The 17,790-nt window shown below is 39.0% G+C and overlaps 1 protein-coding gene across 1 annotated transcript; it reads left to right on the plus strand.

Moving 5' to 3' along the window:
• Window positions 1-4,552: 4,552 nt before the first annotated feature.
• On the plus strand, window positions 4,553-15,160 carry pld5 (phospholipase D family member 5). Its single transcript, XM_084930521.1, has 10 exons — window positions 4,553-4,883; window positions 7,155-7,291; window positions 7,608-7,791; window positions 7,981-8,089; window positions 8,592-8,719; window positions 11,306-11,503; window positions 12,121-12,272; window positions 12,498-12,663; window positions 12,791-12,881; window positions 14,178-15,160. Exons 1-10 carry the CDS (start codon window positions 4,851-4,853, stop codon window positions 14,438-14,440), a joined length of 1,461 nt encoding a protein of 486 aa, XP_084786647.1. The 5' UTR covers window positions 4,553-4,850; the 3' UTR covers window positions 14,441-15,160.
• The last annotated feature ends 2,630 nt before the right edge of the window (window positions 15,161-17,790 follow it).

The raw sequence follows: 17,790 nt of genomic DNA on the forward strand, positions 1-17,790 counted from the left end.
TCAGCAACTGTCAAATATGCAATGAGCCATTCTGTGAGTTTAGAGGAGCGATTCACTCCATCTGCTGGAAATCCATTCACTTTGCATGCTTGTGATGTATCTGCTTTAACACTGGAGTATGCAGCTGAGGTCTGTTGCCTCCAATGAAAATTAATTACAACTTTCTTTCCAGCTGGTTCACAGCCAGCAAATCCACATCAACCCAAAAAGGACAAATGCTCAGGTTTACGTACCAGATTTTGCAGATTTCTTAGAGTTTGAGTCCGTTCTCGTCTTTATAACCATTCGCGTTACTATTTCTTTAAACATTATGCTTCAAAGCTGTGAAACCTGACTGAAACTCTTCAAATATACCATTCCCCTGCAGATGATCTGTTAGCTGTTTTACAATTGTTCAAGAAATTTTTGAGATAAAATGTAAGTTGGAGATTGGCCTATAACTACCTAAGACAGCTGGTTCAAGTGATGGCTTTTCGAGTAACAGTTTAACTACTGCTAGCTTTAAGGCCAATGGTAGCCAATAAATAGAGATAGGCTGATTATATTTAAGATTGAAGATTGATGATTTGTTCAGAAATGAAAAATCACATGATGAGAGATGAGGTGCAAATAAGGAATTATCCAAAAAGGGAAAAGTAAGCTATGCAATGGCTTCTCCCTTTAGAAGTCACCACACCAAATCATCTGCCTCAATCTTACTTCATCTCTAGCATCATCCTTTGTCACACCAGCCCTCTGCATGTCCCCCTTCACTTTCCATGAATCTTCCTCTTTCCCCTGGTAGTTTCATATCAGTGTACTATGCCAGTATATCCGCTATCCTGCACCATGTTCAACCATCTCAGTCATGCCTCTCTAACTTTAGCTCTAAACCACTTAACTTAAGCTGATAGCTTCTATAGACTAATTTCTAAACCTGTCCATCCTGGTTACTGCCTATGAAAATCTTAAAATCTATGCTACCTCCTGCTTGGTGGCTGGATAAATATCAATCTGATATGTATCTCTGACCATTTTATGTGTTAGCATTTTTCACAAAAAGGGAAAAATGTCTAATATTTCTAATTCATTTTAAAGCATTGCACCATTACTCCCAGCACAGTTCTGTTGCACAGAATTTTAACTCAGAATCGAATCTTTCCAGACATGATTTAGATCCAGTTAGGCCAATTAGATCTTCGGAAGCCAGTTAATATACTTAAAATATTGAGCAGAATTGATGAAGCTATGCATTTACGGGGTGTCCTTCCAAGAGATTCACTTACTTTATTTCCCGTTTATAAGCAGCAGAACGGTATAAAGCCATTTTCTCTACATTCCCTTTCCTATTGCTGCAAATTGTCCATCATAGCATAAAAATCCACTTTATCTGCATTTCAGTAACTTAAATACCCACTGAGATATTGTTGTTACATTTAAGAGAATTGTCAAGAAAAACTAGCTAACCCTGTTCTCATTCTTGTAGTAATAAAGCCAAAATGCGTGTATGGCAAGGTTTTTAAATCATCATAATTACACATACTAATGTGTTAGCACTGTGTGGCTCTTAAATATGAGACTATTAATTAGTTCTTTGTGTTGGAGGACTCTACTGCACATAAGAAAATGTCCTGTACAGAGAGACAGGAAGGGACGAAGTGTAAAGTTTGCTGTGACCTCTGAAGCCTCCTGCAGAAAGCATTTCTTTAAAAGAGAGCATGTGAAGCATCACCATTATTAATCAGCACTCCCAAGAAACTGACTGGTACATATTCAATACATTAGTAAACAAAGCTCCATTACTGGTAAATTGTAAACAGTTTTCTGGAATGACTGCTGCTGACCATTACCTTGAGATCTTAATAATTTTGTATCAAGCAAATTCTTGGTCATGAAAAAAAAGTTAAACATTAACTGATTGTCTGTCTTTTAACCATGTGGCCTGTTAGCTGAAGAGAACTAGTAAATCCAGTGCTCTGCTGGGGACAGACAATTACTGATAGAGTGAGACAACCTAACAGGATCATTTTTCATTGCTGGATCCCTATCTGCACCCCATCCAAAGTCCCTTTGGCATGTTGCCTAGCTGTCTCCCGTGGCGCTGTGCCCAGTCAGCTTTCACTCAGCACATCACCCTGACTATGACGTTAGAAAATGCCACGTCCTGTGCGCTCATGGAAAACCTGCTGTTGAGCTTTCGGTGTGAAGGTGAAACACCTATACACAGAAGCACTCTTCACAGGCAATCACAGGGGGGGTGTTTTAACGGGAGGGGAGGTCACCTTAATTAATGTGGAGCTAGTAAAAGGAGACAAGATGTCATATAGAGTAATTATAAATGTAAGCCTCAAAGGACAGTACAGATGGCCTGTTAAAAAGTAATAAAGCATTTTAAATTGAGTTTAAAAAGCAGGTGCTTTAAATGCATCTTGAAACATTTGATTCCAACATATAGAAAGGACAAAAAAATTTGAAGAAATTTAGGATCCATTTCCTGTTTTGTAGAACAGAAGCAATAAAGCTAGCTGAAACATTTACACCATAAGATACTTTCACCATCATCATTTTTCACACATACCTCTACTGCTATAGAACCCTTATATTTGGATCATTTGCTCATTGTTGCTTGGTAGGTATTTTATGCCTTACTATTCAAAAGTCTATCAGTGAAATGACTGTGCAGTTACTAAATTGTTTATGTCAACAGTTTTCTGTCATGACCGCCAGTGACCAGAGTCTCACTCACTTTGTTGCTGAGCTATAAATCGCCCTTCATAACTCCGTCTGAGCTTGTAATGGTTGGGAACACTGAAAATCCAATTCGGCATGTCACATTGTTTCTTTCTCAGTTTGAAAGTGTGATTGTATGACCCCATGTGTGCAGCTTTAGGAACATTCACCTCTCCTGGGAAGTACTCTGCATACATTTTGTGTATTAATGTATTTGAAACTTTGAAGAAAGAATGTATTCATGAGTATTAGTTGTATTAAAGGAGTCACTCCAAAACTCTACAGCACAAATTGCTTGTTTGACGGGTTAATTTGTGATAAAGTCCACAAAGCTATGGAATGCTACCACTGTTGCAATATTTTGCTGTGAGTAGCCTACAGAGTCAGCTGATAAATGTTATTTCAAGCAGTTCTATCTTACTATATCAGTAGCATAATTTACTGACCTGTCTCTGAGAGTCATTCTTATTTGCTCCCAGCCATGCAAATACATCTGTTTTTGCCTAAGAGAGTGAATGTGGCAAAGACTCCTCCACCCTCTGTGGCATAGCTAAGTGCTAATGCTTTTGTGGCAAGCATGTTACTAACATGCATCTATATAAATGCTGAGTGAGACAACTGCATCTGCTGATTAGCACAGCTGAGGTACACCTTAGGCCAGGGGTGCCCAATCCCAGTCCTCGAGAGCTACCGTCCTGCAGCTTTTAGATGCATCCTTGTTCCAACAAACCTGAATCAAATGAATGGCTTGTTATCAGGCCTTTGCCAAACTTGATGGCATGCTGAAGAGGTAATCAAACTATTTGATTCAGCTGTGTTGGAGTAGGGATGCATCTAAAAGCTGCAGGACGGTAGCTCTCGAGGGCTGGGATTGGGCACCCCTGCCTTAGGCTGATGGGAGTTTTATTTTTGCAGGTATTTGTTCATCAATTAAACAATGTTTAAATTGAAAATTGCACCAGATGATGGCTCTGCATAAGATTTCAGGGAGTCGCTAAAGTTACTACAGTTCATCATGAAGGAGATATGAAATTTAAAGCAATTTTTTTACTGATGAAATTGTTGGTATGTATAACTTAAAATTTAAAAAATCAACACATTTCTTTAAAGTTTACTTAAATGCAGTAGTGCATACAGATGCCTCTTATCATTTTTCGACCTCATATACAGGTCTCATAAACATAACAGAAGCGTACCTGCAGTTTGGAGCATATGTTGTTTTGCTGCCATTAAGCATATATTCATCTGTGAGGAAAGAGTTGTGGGCAAAAAAAAAAGGAAGGAAAAAGGATTTTACATATTTCATTTTTTTTCCCACTGAGACCCTTCTGTGCAATAATATGAGGCTATAGCAGAATTGAAACATGGTTCATTCCACTGGAATAAAGCAAATCTACTGCAGTGATTTAAACAAAGTGGGAATTAAAGAAGATAATTATGCCAACGTCCATTTATATCAATTATTAATGGGAGCTATAGGGCTTTCGTAGATGCCTCAATATTTTCTGAGTGTAACCGTGAATGCTGAGTGTGTGTGTGCATGTGTGTGCGCCTGCATACAGTATGGTGAGCAGGCATGTGCGATCTACTGAGTCCAAAATATTTTGGGGAGTTTTGCTGCAGCTGTCACATTTACTAATGGCATGTTTCAGCGTCTCTCCCTTCTAAGCAAAGACCAACTGCTTGCTGCCAGATGAGTTTTTCACTTGGCAGATAAAGGAGGGAAATACAGCTGGAAAAGGAAGAGAAGAGGGAAAGTGAGGGAGGGGGAGGAGGGTACTGGAGCTCAAAGCTACGGCTCTTTATTGGCCATTTTGAACAAGAGGGGGTTGGTCTTTCATCTTCTCTCTCACCGCTTCAACTGTAAGGCAGACAGTGAACCGCACACACAGTTCACACACAAGTACACACACACACACAATCAGCTGCTAGAAGAACCATGTCAGGACACATAACAGACCAGAAGCTGATGCCTACACAGACAGACCTTTTGGGACACTGAGGTACCTGCAGGATGAAGACAAGGACCAAGAGTGAAGACATCAGATTTGAGCAGGCTGAGGGCTGGGTGGAAAAGAGAGGCAAAGATGTGTGACTGAGCTCCTGTTTCCCACCTTGTAGTTTAAAGGAATGCTGCTCTCATGGCAGGACCAACCCCACAGGAGCCATTAAAGGTGATGTTTTTCAGCTCTTTCTATATTTAATAGGCAATGTTAGTCTCCTTTTGGCCATAGGTGGATTGCAATGCATGTTTTTTCTTGGGCTTTTTTCTCTAGGTTTCAGTACACCAGTGTTTCACTGCCTGATTGATTAAACTCTTAAATTCCTTATCTTTTTAAACCATATTAAAACTAAAAGCTCGTATGTATATCAAAACTTTAGGTTTTCGTCAAAGTGTTTTTAACTATCCAAGATTTTTTTTAATATAAATCAGTCTTTCCTTTAGTCTTTAAATGATGCAAAACGGCAAATAACACAGCCATCCTTATAGCTCGGTGCACAGTAGTTGCAGTTGCCACCAAAAAACATCTGATGTAAAATAATTTTGAGAAAGAGACGAGAAATGTTGCTTTTTTTTTCAACAAATATGTAAGATAAGTTTATTAATTACAAACATTGTTTTAAATGCAGTAGCAAACATTACAAAAGTTAAGAAAATAACTTAATAAATTACAAAAACAATTGCCCAGAACCCAATAAAATGTGTCCAAACTGGAAGTTTTCAGAAGTTGTAACCACTCACATAATATTTGCTTGATAAATAATTATTTTATCAATAATTCAAATTATTTAGGGCAGCACGGTGGCTAGCACTGTTGCCTCACAGCAAGAAGGTCCTGATTTTAATTCCACCATCAGGCCAGCATCTTTCTGTGTGGAGTTTGCATGTTCTCCCCAAGTTGGCGTGGGCTCTTTCCGGGTACTCCGGCATCCTCCCACAGCCCAAAGACATGCAGTTAGTGGGGTTAGGTTAAATAGAAACACTAAATTGCTCATAGGTCTGAGTGCAGGAGTGAATGTGAGCGTGAATGGTTGTCTGTGTCTTTGTGTTAGCCCTGCGAAAGACTGGTGACCAGGGTGTACCCTGCCTCTCACCCTAAGACAGCTGGGATAGGCTCCAGCGCCACCCGCGACCCTAAAAAGGATAAACAGAAGCGAATGGATGGATCAAATTATTTAGTAGTTATTGGAACAGCTATCTATTCACTCCTTGCCATATTAGGCTATTTTTTCCTGTATATTAGATGTGTTGTTGTCCTTTTACAGTGACATACTGCATCAGTACCTTTTGAAAGTGGCTGACCTATCTCACACTGTCAGTTCTGTTCATTTCTTCCCAGCCATGTGCACATCCACAAGTTAAGCATGGTCCTTGACTCTGCTAAATGTAATGAAGAGCTCAATGGCCTCAGAAGCCAACAGAAGAGTGTATGGTGCACCCAGCTAGCACCTGTCTTTCAGCCTCACTGCCCAAGGCAATATTTGAGTCCACAAACCTCCTGCTGTTCATATTTCTATATTTTGATGCTGAATTGCTTTTTTTTTTTTTTTTTTTTTTTTTTTTTAAATAAAAGCTGTAGAATTTTTAGACGGAAATTTTCTTTTTAAGGAAAACCCCCTGCTTATGCTGCCAAGCTAATCAGTGGGATGCAATTCATTTGACTGATAGAACACAACAAAAGAGAATATGTAATGTGATGTTGACAGCTCACCAACTGACAAAGCCAAACAGGGCAGAGAATGAGGTGGTGAAAATGTGCAGTTGTAAGCAAAACAAAAACGCACTAAGTGCACTTTTAAAACTGTGAAAATCAAGACTCCTCAGGCTGGATCAGGGCTCCAACATTACAACCTCTGACCACATACTGACTGTCACTCTACCTATATTACAAACCCTACAGACATATACTGCACACACATACATGCGCACAAATATTGCCTGCAATATTGCTTAACATAAATGTAACGTTGGCTGCCACCTTGACACAGAGCTCATAAAACCCCTTTTCAGATGAGAATTGCATGGACAACAAAGCAGTCGGTATGACGAGAAGCAAAAACTTGCACTTTCCAATACACCTTATAGACTGGATTTAGTGTGCATCAATTTGCTGTCAGCTGGAGAATGTTCTACTTCACTTGTCCGGCTCTGTGGCATAAAGTGGGATCGTTGAAGCTGGGGGATTTTTTGCTCCAGAGCATTGAAATCTGCAGTATACTGGTTATCAAAGCAAGGTTTCTGCTGTCAAACAAAGGCCATAGTTGTTATTTTGATCGTCATTATTCACATTGCACAAGTGTTAATGTGCCCGCAGTGCACAAAAGGGACACACAAAAAAAGCAGAAAAGTTACTGCAGCACTGTTCACAAAGAAAACCCTCCAGAAATAAAACATTGTGTCTGACATTTGTTAGTGTCGTGTGTGTTTCTAATGTATCTTCCAGACCCAGCAGAAGTGCATTGCCATCTTTGCCCTTGTTTGCTGCTGTGCTGTTCTGGTAGCACTGATCTTCTCATCTGTGGACATTTGGGGGGACGATGAAGATGGAATCACCGAGGAAAACTGCAGCAAAGACTGCCAGTAGGATATTTCGCAAGATTAAAGGAAATTGTAGAGGTTCCATTCATGTAAAGCACAGTGTATTCACAGCAACAGTCTCTACTAACTCAACATAGTCTTAATCTGGACTCATTCATTACCAATTCAGAATTACGTATTACCATTTCATTATTTAATTCTGGTAGAGATTTCTGATGTGGATCTGTACCTCACTTTTTATTGTTAAAATCTAGAGCCATAAAAGGATTTATGTGTAAAGGCTTTGAGCTGCTGGGTTGTTGTGTTGGTGGTGTTCCTCTTTAAAGCTCCAGACACTGAAGGAATCTTTTATTTTCAGCATTGTACTTGTCGAGAACATTCCAGACGACCTCTCTTTCTCCATGGATGGCAGACCCCACCTTCCTGTCTCTGTTGGCTTTCACACACTGTTGGACCAGGCGAAGCACTCAATTGAAGTGGTGTCATCTGCCTGGGACTTAAACTCCTGGGACCTGGAGACAATCCCAAACCCCGCCAAACAGGTACAAAGTCACAGTAACCAGTCCGGTAGAACAATGAGCCAACTGCATTTCCCATTTGATCTGTAAAACCAAATGCAATTTAATAAGGTTATTCCTGCAACAAAATAAGAGCTGCCCTTCTGAAAGAAATGCAGAAACATTGGTCAGTCGCTGCGCTACAGTAATACAGAACATCATTCTCTTCCTCAGGGTCAGCTTTTGTTCCAGAGACTGCTCAAGCTAAAATCTCGTGGGGTTAAGCTGAAGATTGCCAGTAGTCTGACAAACTCAACTGAGCTGAAGGCCTTGGCAGCACACAGTGAGTGGATGTGGCATTTCTATTTCAGAAAGGCAATTTGTTGTGTCACTGTGGCAAACAACAACGAAGATATACATTTACAATTTATCCGACAACCCTATAGAGTTTTATTAATGAGATTCTCATCCTCCAGGATACGTTTAGTTGAGTTTCTTAAGCAACCCACTTTAGGACAGCAGAACCACACTGTAGGTACGGCATGAAATATCAATGACCTGCCTCAAGGAAAACAGATGCATTTACAGCATGCAGCAGCACCCAGGAGCTCTACACCATATGCATCTGCCAGACTTCACAATCAAGGCCAAAAAACCTTGAATGGATGAAAATGTACAGCCTGGTTTCCTGTCAAAGACTTCCTTTCAGACCACCTGCGTTGCCCCCTGTTCTTGTCAGACAGTACAAGGCCAACTGTCAGATTTACACAATTTTCTCTTTCTTTTTCTCTTAAACTTTTCATTTTCTCTCTTTTCTGTCTCTTTTTATCCCTCACACGGATTAGATGCAGAGGTTCATTTTGTTAACATGACAGTTTTTACCAGAGGCGGACTCCATTCCTCATTCTGGATAGTGGATCGGAAGCACATTTACATCGGGAGCGCTGATATGGACTGGAGGTCACTCTCCAAGGTAAAAGCACACATCAACATCTGGTTTGCTGGGGTCTTTAAAGAGTAACACATAATGTAAATTAGCCACGCTTTCCTCTTATACTTCTTTATGCAGGTACTCCAGCACTGCCAACAGAAATCAGGAATGATTTAAGGTTGTTGTCTGAGATGGTCAGAAAGACAAGTAGCATTTCACTTTTCATTTAGTATGTAATTCATAATAGAGCAGGAACCAGAATGCATTAGCATACTGTAACCTGAAGTGATTGCTCTTTTTGATGCTTCAGCACTGGTTGGAGGTAGGACTGCAGTATGAGTGTAAGTCACAATGAGCAAGAAGGAATGAAGGAATAGCACACATACACTGGATGTGTGTAGTAAGCACTGCAAGCCAGACAAGTATGTCTGAAATTGACCCTCTGTGGTAACAAACTGAAACCTCTGTGTTCCTCCTTCAGGGGCACACGTTAAAAAAGAAACAGACAAAAAACAGAAACACCAAACACAAAAGAAATTTTCTGCCATCTATTTAATGAGCAGACAAGAATGTATTTAGGACATCTGTCTCTTCTTCTTTCGTTTTGTTGTTTTTACCCACACTAGCAGCTCTGTGGATTGCAGTGTTAGCCTGCTTGTGCTCCAGTTTTTTAAATTCTTTGGTAGGACTGGAATAATGTCCAGCTTATTCCCTTTTAGACAGATTCCTTTGAAATGATTATATACAGGGAGTGCAGAATTATTAGGCAAGTTGTATTTTTGAGGAATAATTTTATTATTGAACAACAACCATGTTCTCAATGAACCCAAAAAACTCATTAATATCAAAGCTGAATGTTTTTGGAAGTAGTTTTTAGTTTGTTTTTAGTTTTAGCTATTTTAGGGGGATATCTGTGTGTGCAGGTGACTATTACTGTGCATAATTATTAGGCAACTTAACAAAAAACAAATATATACCCATTTCAATTATTTATTTTTACCAGTGACACCAATATAACATCTCCACATTCACAAATATACATTCCTGACATTCAAAAACAAAACAAAAACAAATCAGCGACCAATATAGCCACCTTTCTTTGCAAGGACACTCAAAAGCCTGCCATCCATGGATTCTGTCAGTGTTTTGATCTGTTCACCATCAACATTGCGTGCAGCAGCAACCACAGCCTCCCAGACACTGTTCAGAGAGGTGTACTGTTTTCCCTCCTTGTAAATCTCACATTTGATGATGGACCACAGGTTCTCAATGGGGTTCAGATCAGGTGAACAAGGTGGCCATGTCATTAGTTTTTCTTCTTTTATACCCTTTCTTGCCAGCCACGCTGTGGAGTACTTGGACGCGTGTGATGGAGCATTGTCTTGCATGAAAATCATGTTTTTCTTGAAGGATGCAGACTTCTTCCTGTACCACTGCTTGAAGAAGGTGTCTTCCAGAAACTGGCAGTAGGACTGGGAGTTGAGCTTGACTCCATCCTCAACCCGAAAAGGCCCCACAAGGTCATCTTTGATGATACCAGCCCAAACCAGTACTCCACCTCCACCTTGCTGGCGTCTGAGTCGGACTGGAGCTCTCTGCCCTTTACCAATCCAGCCACGGGCCCATCCATCTGGCCCATCAAGACTCACTCTCATTTCATCAGTCCATAAAACCTTAGAAAAACCAGTCTTGAGATATTTCTTGGCCCAGTCTTGACGTTTCAGCTTGTGTGTCTTGTTCAGTGGTGGTCGTCTTTCAGCCTTTCTTACCTTGGCCATGTCTCTGAGTATTGCTTTTGGGCACTCCAGTGATGTCGCAGCTCTGAAATATGGCCAAACTGGTGGCAAGTGGCATCTTGGCAGCTGCACGCTTGACTTTTCTCAGTTCATGGGCAGTTATTTTGCGCCTTGGTTTTTCCACACGCTTCTTGCGACCCTGTTGACTATTTTGAATGAAACGCTTGATTGTTCGATGATCACGCTTCAGAAGCTTTGCAATTTTGAGACTGCTGAATCCCTCTGCAAGATATCTCACTATTTTTGACTTTTCTGAGCCTGTCAAGTCCTTCTTTTGACCCATTTTGCCAAAGGAAAGGACGTTGCCTAATAATTATGCACACCTGATATAGGGTGTTGATGTCATTAGACCACACCCCTTCTCATTACAGAGATGCACATCACCTAATATGCTTAATTGGTAGTAGGCTTTCGAGCCTATACAGCTTGGAGTAAGACAACATGCATGAAGAGGATGATGTGGACAAAATACTCATTTGCCTAATAATTCTGCACTCCCTGTATCTATGATGACATCCAGCTTATTGACTTTGTTATTGTCTTGACTTTTCCTCTTTTTCCTCTTTTAGCATCATTTTATCATATATTATTTTTGGCTAAATACCTTTAAATTAGTGATATTCTATAATAGTACCTTTCGCTCTTCATTTTTATCCTATTTAATCTGAAAATCAATAGAAGATCATCAATCCATGAAACGTTACTATTCTCTCTCTGAACTCAGTCCCTTTTTTCACTTCTTTTATACCCTCTATAACGTCTGCAGAGCACACTCAATATTTTAACTTTTCTGCTGCATCACCTCTTCCTACTTCTTTCTCACACACCACAGAGGAAAGAACTGGGGGTGGTGGTGTATAACTGCAGCTGTCTGGCTCTGGACCTCCACCGAGTTTTTTCATTTTACTGGCAGCTCCACGAAAGGGACTACATCCCCTCCATCTGGTCAAAAAGAGTAACTGCTCTCTATGGAAAGAACAATGCCCTGCAGCTACAACTTAACTCCACCCCCGCCACCGCTTATGTGTCTGTGAGTAACAGCTTTGTTATGTTACAGGACTTGGTGCATACATAAATCAATTCTTCACAAAATGCAAAAAAAAAAAAAACTGCACCAAAAACAGTCTTTTTTTCAGTGGTTCATATACTTCTTGAGGCACCAATTTCCTGCCTCGGGGCTTATAGTGAATGTCTTTATAAGAGTTTTATTACATATTAATAACAAACATAAACAGAAAATGATTAATCATCTTAATATCGCACTAAGGAGCAACTCAAGTCTGAATATCTCACTACGTTAGTGAATCTTGTTGCTCTCAAAGCGACAAGACATTTATCGGCTAAATTTAAGACATTTATCATCTTATAGGAAACTAATGGAGCCATACTGTCAAGGCTGTTGGCAACTCAATCTTGATCTTTTGCCCCACTTATTCTAGTAATGATAAATGGTCGTTGAAATGTGCTTTCTTGTTTTCTTTCCTTTTTCTCTGCAGAAATGTTACATTGAAATGTATATACCTATTTTTATTAGTGGATTGTGCATTCTTTGTTGAATTGAAACACACACATTTTTGAAAGTTATCCTAAACTTTAACCGTGTGTCTCAGTTGTTTCATTTTTGTTGTTGTCTTGTCCTTTCTGTAGACCTCTCCTGAACTCTTCTGCTCCAAAGATCGCACCCGAGACGTAGATGCCATCTATCAAGTCATTCAGAGTGCAAAGACATTTATCTTCATATCAGTGACAGACTATCTCCCTCTGGTGAAAAGGAGTTTCAGAGGAACCTCAGTCACAAGGTGTGTGCCGGGGCAAGCTTTGACATTTAAATCCTTTTTACAGGAACATTTATGAGGTCATTTTACATTCATACTGTACATGTGTGTCTGTATCAGAGGACACAATTCATGACAAACTAGAATATACCCAGAATATAGCAACTTGGAATTTTTGAACTCTATGCCCTTCAGTATCTTTAGACTCAAAAGCATTGTCCACAATAATAACACTAGTTGGATTTTTAGGTATTGGTCGTCTATCGATGAAGTCATCAGAGAAGCTGTGGTATTAAGAGGGATCAAAGTTCGTCTGCTCATTAGCTTCTGGAAGAAAACTCATCCACTCACCTTTAATTTTGTGACCTCCCTCAAGTCACTCTGCGTTCAGCTTTACAATTGTTCCCTGGAAGTGGTAAGCGAATCACTTATACCTGTAGTTTTAACTACTCATGGACAAGTTTTAATTCATACTGCACTTATTTTCTTTGTTTTTATTGTATATTATACATGCTTTTTGTTAAATCGTTGTTTTTTTCTAGAGGTTTTTTAGTCACAAGGAGCAGAACGATGACATTCAGCTTGGGCTCAACCACAACAAGTACATGGTGACCGACAATGCAGTCTACATTGGTAGGCAATATAATGTGTGTTTTGGGGTTTTTATTGAGGTGCAGGTTTCAAAGTATCTTAATATAAAGTTTTTTATACCGACAACAAAAATATGCATAGACTAACTGGCCACTTCATTAGGTACACATTGCTAGTATGGGGTTGGACCCCTTTTGCCTTCAAAACTACCTTAATTCTTAATGTTAACATTTCCCAAAGGTTTTTGTCCATAATGACATAAAAGCATCAAACAGTTGATGTAGATTTATCAAGCAGCACGTGATAAGAATGTCCCGTTCCACAACTTCCCAAGAGGTGCACTGCTTTATTTAGAATAGTGACTGTGAAGGAGATTTGAGAACAGTGAACTCATTGTCATGTTCAAGAAGATTTGAGCTTCGTGACATGGTGAGTGTTGCTGGAAACTGCTTTAAAAGATGTGTACAATGTGGTCATGAAGGGATGAAGAAGGTCAGCAAGCATACCAAGTTAGGGTTGGCATTTAACAGATGTTCAACTGGAAAATGCTATGAGATACATAAGTATGTTGTTACCACTCTCCTTTTGTTTTTATTACTTATAGCCAGGAGGAATCTATTTTATCATAGCTTTATCCAAAGATTGAAATGGGACAACGAGCCTGTCTGTCCAAAGGGAAATAAAAGATCATCTTACATTGCATTTGTTTATTCAATATAAAACAAAACAGTGGGAAATAAATTTTTTGAGGTACAGATTTTTATTGGCTTTTTTAGTAGCTGGGTTTAGTGAGTCATACCACATACCAAAGCAAAATGTATAAAACTTGAACATTTTAACTTGAGCAATAGCTCAAACATTGTTGTATTGGCTTGCTTTATGAGCATATAGACAAGAAAAGACAAAGAGCAAGATGAGAAGAAAATAAAAGAGTGTGAGTTTCAGATGAATACTTTAAGTCAAAGAACAAGTCACAACCACAAAGTGTCTCACATATGGCTAGTTCAATCCTTACAGCTACAGTACAGGTTATGGGAAGTCATATCATCACAGAGGTTTGTGAGAAAATTCCAGAAAGTTACTGTGCTTTTCCAAGAAACAGTTCAGGAGAGGATGTTTTGTGAAACAGGGGACATGTCTTTTAACTAAGACTGCTAAACTAAACTAGCACTGCTATATTTGATTCTTACTCACTCATCCAAAGACACACACGCACCAAGTGGTACATACATATGCAGACACATATCAAGATTCAAGATACAGTAATGTAAAGCTATTTCTTTTTAAATAATGACTTTTACGGGCGCTATCTGACACTGTTGTCTTTGTCGCTCACAGGGAACCATGACTGGGTTGGCAGTGATTTTGCTATTAATGCAGGAGTTGGACTGGTGGTCAAAATGAACGGCAGTGCTGAAGACAGAGGAGTGACAATCCTGGAACATGTCAAAGCTACTTTTGAAAGGGACTGGAGGTCCCGCTACGCTCAGAGCCGACATGGAGTCAAGGATCAGCAGGGAAAATACAGAAACTTGCAACAGGGAAAAAAATATATGGAAACTAAGGAGGAAAATGAATGGAACTACCCTTTATATTTATAAGCACAAAATGTCTTTTCCCAGTATGTCTTAAAGCCTCATAAGCCTAAATATGCTAGATCTTACAAATATGTACACAAATAAGAATGTAGACCTACTCTATACTGTATGACTTGCCAAAGTATTGCTTTGACTCAGTATTATAATAATATATGTTTAATTGTTGACTGTTATATAAGCATGTAATACTGCATGCATACCAAAAGCAATATCTCAGTATTAACTCAGTATTAACTATATACTAGCACAAGCAATGTGACAAAAACAATTCTCTCTATGTGTAACCCACCGAAACAGTTTACATACATCCACTATTTTTAAGTCCTTCATTGCATTTTATGTTTTTAAATCGACAGTTTGGCTGCAACTGTAATCAGGTCAGATCCTGAAATGGCACACACCGGCATATGCAGTAGTTTTATTCTGTTCGTCATATCGCTTAAATTATTCATCTGTCTTCATAAAACATAGCTTTTTCCTTGTTGGTGTTGTTTTTATTTCAGTCTGCTGGTATGTTTAGTGCCCAAAATGTTTCACTATACAAATTTGTATTGCTGACAGAACAAAAGTATGTATAGGTATGTTTTGCCTTATCCTGTCTTTCCATCCAAGCCAGTAATAAGCTGCAAGTTAAATGCTCAAAAGCCTGCAGACAAAAAATAAGCCTTGAATAGTACTAGTTTGGTTTAAAAATGCATAATTTAAATAAAGGATTTGAGAGTTCTCAAGTGACTCATCTTACCAGCACTTCACAGTTAATAACTGGAAAAAGACAAATTTACTAACAAATCCAAGTTTGAGATTTGGGTCAGCACCACAACACCCACACTTTTTTAACATGACAGCAGCAGCAGGTGCTGAACATTTGGGGGGGGGACCTATATCGACTGAGCAAGAGGAATTTCTGTTCTTCAAACACGTGCTCAGGCCTGTGGTTTACATCTTTAACCTCTTAGGACCCGAACTCTTCCACGGCATGCACTTTTAATTTCTCTTTGATATTTGGGAATATTGGGGCCCGATGAAAGTAAAAACAAAGAATTACCAGATTTTTTTTTTACCTTATTTTTGTTTTTAAGAAAAATAAGAGCCACATATGAGGATATTCGTTTAAAACTTTGATAGAACAGTAGCAGTATAATGTCCTCGTAAGTGGATATCAGGCCCTTGTAGAGCAAAATTGAGTAATTTGGTCTAAATAACCCAAAATGTGATGTCCACTTAGGACGCCAGGTCCTAGGAGGTTAAGGAGATGCATTCATACTGCAGCAGGTTAGTAATTCCCAACACACAGCTCAGAGTGGATCTAGTATGCTCATGCTGTATTTTTTTTTTCTGGGAGTCCATTTAATCAACCATGTGGGATTTACAGTTATCTTCTACATGACACTGGTTCAGCCCCCACAGTCTTTCACTATCTGAAAAAAATTACTCTTTACCCTTTAATGCCACATTTCCTCTAACTGAAGGCCCCATCACAAACAGGACGATAGTGCTGCCATGCTCACAGACAGAGCTGTGTGTGATAGCCCTGCTAAAGAGATTCTCTGGCTCAAAGGAATTACTTCTACTATATATTAATGAATATATCTAATATCACAATGGGCATCCAGCATCGTAACAGATGTATTGTCACAGATTATATATATATATATATATATATATATATATATATATAAGACTAATGAACATCAAGGATTGGTACAAAGTAATGTTGTCATTGCCCATGATTCTGCTATTTTGAGTTCTTAGTTCGAGTTTTTTTTTTTTATTAGAGTTTATTAGTTTCCTCAGTTCTTTCTCTTTGTTTTCCTTTGGTGTCTTTTCCCTTTATTAAATTTACTTTTGTGTCTGAGGTTCCCAGTTTATTGTTATTTTCTTCCTGAATTACTTTACTCGTTAATTGTCTTCTGTGTCTCATATTCAGTTCCTTCTTCCTCCCCTGTGATTGTGTTGATTCTGTGCACCAGTGTCTCATTTCCTCCCAGCTGTGTCTCATTCCCTTGATTAACCTTTACTGTGTGAGTATATATAGTGCTGTCTTCTCTTTGTCTGTGGTTGCAGTTTTTGTTTATTCTCCTAGTTTGTTTGCTTGCATCACCTCTGCTGTTGGATTTAACTTATTATTTATTGGGCTTTTATCCACCAATAAAGTTGCATTTTTGTTTATTCCACCTGTATCCTGAGTCTATATTTGGGTCCTTAACCTAAAAACTGTGGCATATCTGACCTCAAGCTTGAATGGAGGCACTTAAAGACTGACGAAGCCAAGCTTGTTCAAACACTGTCAGACAATTCTTGGATAAGACGGGTTATAAGGCTTAATCTATCCGTCCCATTTACTGCTTGTCCAATTCAGGGTCATGGGGTGACTGGAGCCTATCCCAGCTGTCATACGGTGAGAGGCCACATTTGAGCTATGGCCAAATAAAACATCTATCCACTGAGATCAAGTCAGGCTTTGTGGAAAAAGGAAAATAAGGAAAATATTTTTGGCCACTCGAGGGTGGACAGACAAACAGCAAACTTACAAGCAAATACCCAAAAAGGAGAGAGAAAAGTGTTACTTGTACACTAAAAACAGAGAAAAGTATCTGTTTCTAGGCAATGTATTAAAGGCCAAGTTGTTTTCATTTCTCCTGTTCATTTGAGCCATTTAAAGATTTCTTCCTTAAGCAAACGTCTGAAATTGAACCCATGGTACTGTGAGTGATGAGAGACAAGAAGAAAAATTCTTCTGTATAAAAAATGTATGATAATGTTTATTTGTAAGTAAATGTGGAGGATCATATGTCAGATCGAGTAATTAAATTTCTGTATCTTTCTGTAGCAACAATTACTAAAGTCAAGAGTGCTGCAGCCCACTCACAAATCAGAAAATTCAGTGGGGCCTTAAATCTTAACTCTAAACAAAATGAAAGTGGTGTATTTCCTTGAACATTTTACTCAAAAAAACATAAGCAACACAGGCTGTTGGCTATAAATTGCTAATGCTACCTAGTGTTAAGGCCAATGTATGACCCACTTTCAGTACAAGAGCAAAAAAATTTAGGTCAGATTAATGAGTCGTACCACAAAATAACCTGCTATTACCAATTTGAATTGTGTCTTATAAATCAAACTGTCTAACTGTACATACTCACTTGAGTGAGTAATTTCAACCACAATTTCTCTTATTTCTGCAGCCAATCTGCAGTACCTTTGATGCCTAGCAGGGTGCCTCAACCCACACTTTAGGAACCACCGTTCTACACACATTTACAATTATTGTTGGAATCATAAATGGACAAAACATATAGAAAGATCAATTGCACAATTGTTCATGATGTTATCTTATGAGTAATATTGACCAG

The sequence above is a fragment of the Perissodus microlepis genome, chromosome 6 (genome assembly GCF_051167445.1).
Source record: "Perissodus microlepis isolate ML-2025 ecotype Zambia chromosome 6, ASM5116744v1, whole genome shotgun sequence".
Taxonomy (NCBI): Eukaryota; Metazoa; Chordata; class Actinopteri; order Cichliformes; family Cichlidae; genus Perissodus; species Perissodus microlepis.